The 1,952-nt window shown below is 27.2% G+C and overlaps 1 protein-coding gene across 1 annotated transcript; it reads left to right on the top strand.

Moving 5' to 3' along the window:
- The first annotated feature begins 288 nt into the window (after positions 1–288).
- LOC132949544 (DNA-directed RNA polymerase II subunit Rpb4-like) lies at positions 289–1,535 on the top strand. The gene is made up of 2 exons (XM_061020487.1): positions 289–552; positions 624–1,535. The coding sequence occupies exons 1-2, from the start codon at positions 457–459 to the stop codon at positions 942–944; spliced, it is 417 nt and encodes a 138-aa protein (XP_060876470.1). The 5' UTR covers positions 289–456; the 3' UTR covers positions 945–1,535.
- Positions 1,536–1,952: the final 417 nt, after the last annotated feature.

Raw genomic sequence — 1,952 nt, forward strand, 5'->3', positions numbered from 1 at the left:
TCCCTGACGGGGCCGCACGTAACAGACAACAGTCTGTGTGTATGTGTGTGTGTGTGTGTGTGTGTGTGTGTGTGAATTACATGACTATATGTGAAAAAGGAGTCTTTTGTACAAATGTTTATTATGAATTATTATGAAATACATTTTTATAGTAATTTAGTTAATTTAATTCTCTAAAATTTAAAATACTTATCATAATAATGATTAAAGGTTCAAGCAATATTCTGCTGATTAATTTCATTTTGGCTACACTGAGTTATTTCATATCATCGGATATCGTTATCAATTATGTCTCTACACGTTTAAAGTGTTTAGTGTTTACTGTTTATTGTTAACATTTTGAGATTTTGCGGCTCTATAACAATTAACAAATAATAATATAATAACTAAGTTCTTCGAATAATTTGTTGAATTTTATATAATACCATATTACCACATATTACCATATCCACTATCATGGCTCAACATATGAACGCTGCTGTAGATGAAGACGCAGCGCTATTGCAATTTCCCAAAGAATTTGAAAACGCTGAAACCTTGCTTATTTCCGAAGTAGGTATACCATTTTTACTTATAAATGATACATCTTACCATCAAGTGTAATAATCTGATTTCGATCCTAGGTAAATATGTTGTTGAAATTTCGCAAGAACCAAAATGAAAGTGCGGAGGAAGAACAAGAATTTTCTGAAGTCTTTAACAAAACTTTGACTTACACAGAACAGTGTTCCAAATTCAAAAACAAAGAAACCATTGTTGCCGTAAGGAACTTACTTGCCGGCAAAAAATTACACAAGTTTGAACTGGCGTCAATCGGTAACTTATGCCCACAACTCGCCGATGAAGCCAAATCACTTATACCCAGTTTGGAAGGTAGATTTGATGACGATGAATTACAACAAATTCTAGATGACATACAAGCTAAATTAAGTATTCAGTATTAATTAAATTTTACCAATCACTTCAAATAGATTGTATTAATGCATTTATGCCAAATCATTTCTTTAATTTTTGGATTTCATGTATGTTATTATTGTTAAAGAAATGCTGATGATTAAAAATATTTTTATATTTCCAATAGTCTAGACACAAGTCTAGATATTTGTTAGCATGATATTTACTACTATTTTTTATGTATAACTTAATATATTGTGGCTATAGTTAATACTATAACTCAGTTAAAAGTCTGAAATATTATTTTTAACTTTATTTTAATGTGTTATAACTTATAATAGTATACTACCTACCTATTTAGTTGAAAAGTAAAATTACTATTTAATGTGTTACATATCTAAAATTATGTAAATATTAAATTGTAATACATATAATGCAAGACCAACTATCATTTGATGATTGTTAAGATGAGCCATCCATTATACCTTTTATTTTATAACGTACACTTGTACTGTTAAAGCAATAGCATAAAAACATTTGGTGATTACTATTAACCTATTAAATAAATGGATAAATCCTTCTTATTTAATTGTATATGATATTTTTTAAAGTATTGATAAATAAAAGAATAAAAAGAAAAATATTTTTCTTTAATTACATAATTTCAACAGCAACTTTTTTACAGGCATTATATTTTGTAATGTGCTATTTCTATACAGTGACGTTTAATATGCACAATGTAACAATTCATAATATATTTGATTTGGGATATTTTAAAAAAATTTCATGAATAAGAAAAACTTAAAAAAAAGTGAATAACTTGGTACCGCCTGCTCCGCTGTACAGTAAAATATGTCCATTGTACACAACCTTGTTATTTAATAGTTTTAAATTTAATGATAAATAATTATGAAAAATGATTCTGAGTCGAGATGGTTTGTCAGGATATATTACCGAGTACATTTTATTATATTATATTAATATCGCTACTGTAGTAATTTATTTTAATATTACTAATACAGTAGGGGGGTTTAATTAATTATTTTATTGTGGTATAT

Source organism: Metopolophium dirhodum, chromosome 7 (assembly GCF_019925205.1).
Source record: "Metopolophium dirhodum isolate CAU chromosome 7, ASM1992520v1, whole genome shotgun sequence".
NCBI classification, from domain to species: Eukaryota; Metazoa; Arthropoda; class Insecta; order Hemiptera; family Aphididae; genus Metopolophium; species Metopolophium dirhodum.

Coding starts and splice junctions, on each gene's coding strand:
- LOC132949544 (XM_061020487.1), top strand. CDS start 457: ATGGCTCAACATATGAACGCTGCTGTAGATGAAGACGCAGCGCTATTG. Junction 553..623: donor AAACCTTGCTTATTTCCGAA/GTAGGTATACCA, acceptor TTTCGATCCTAG/GTAAATATGTTGTTGAAATT.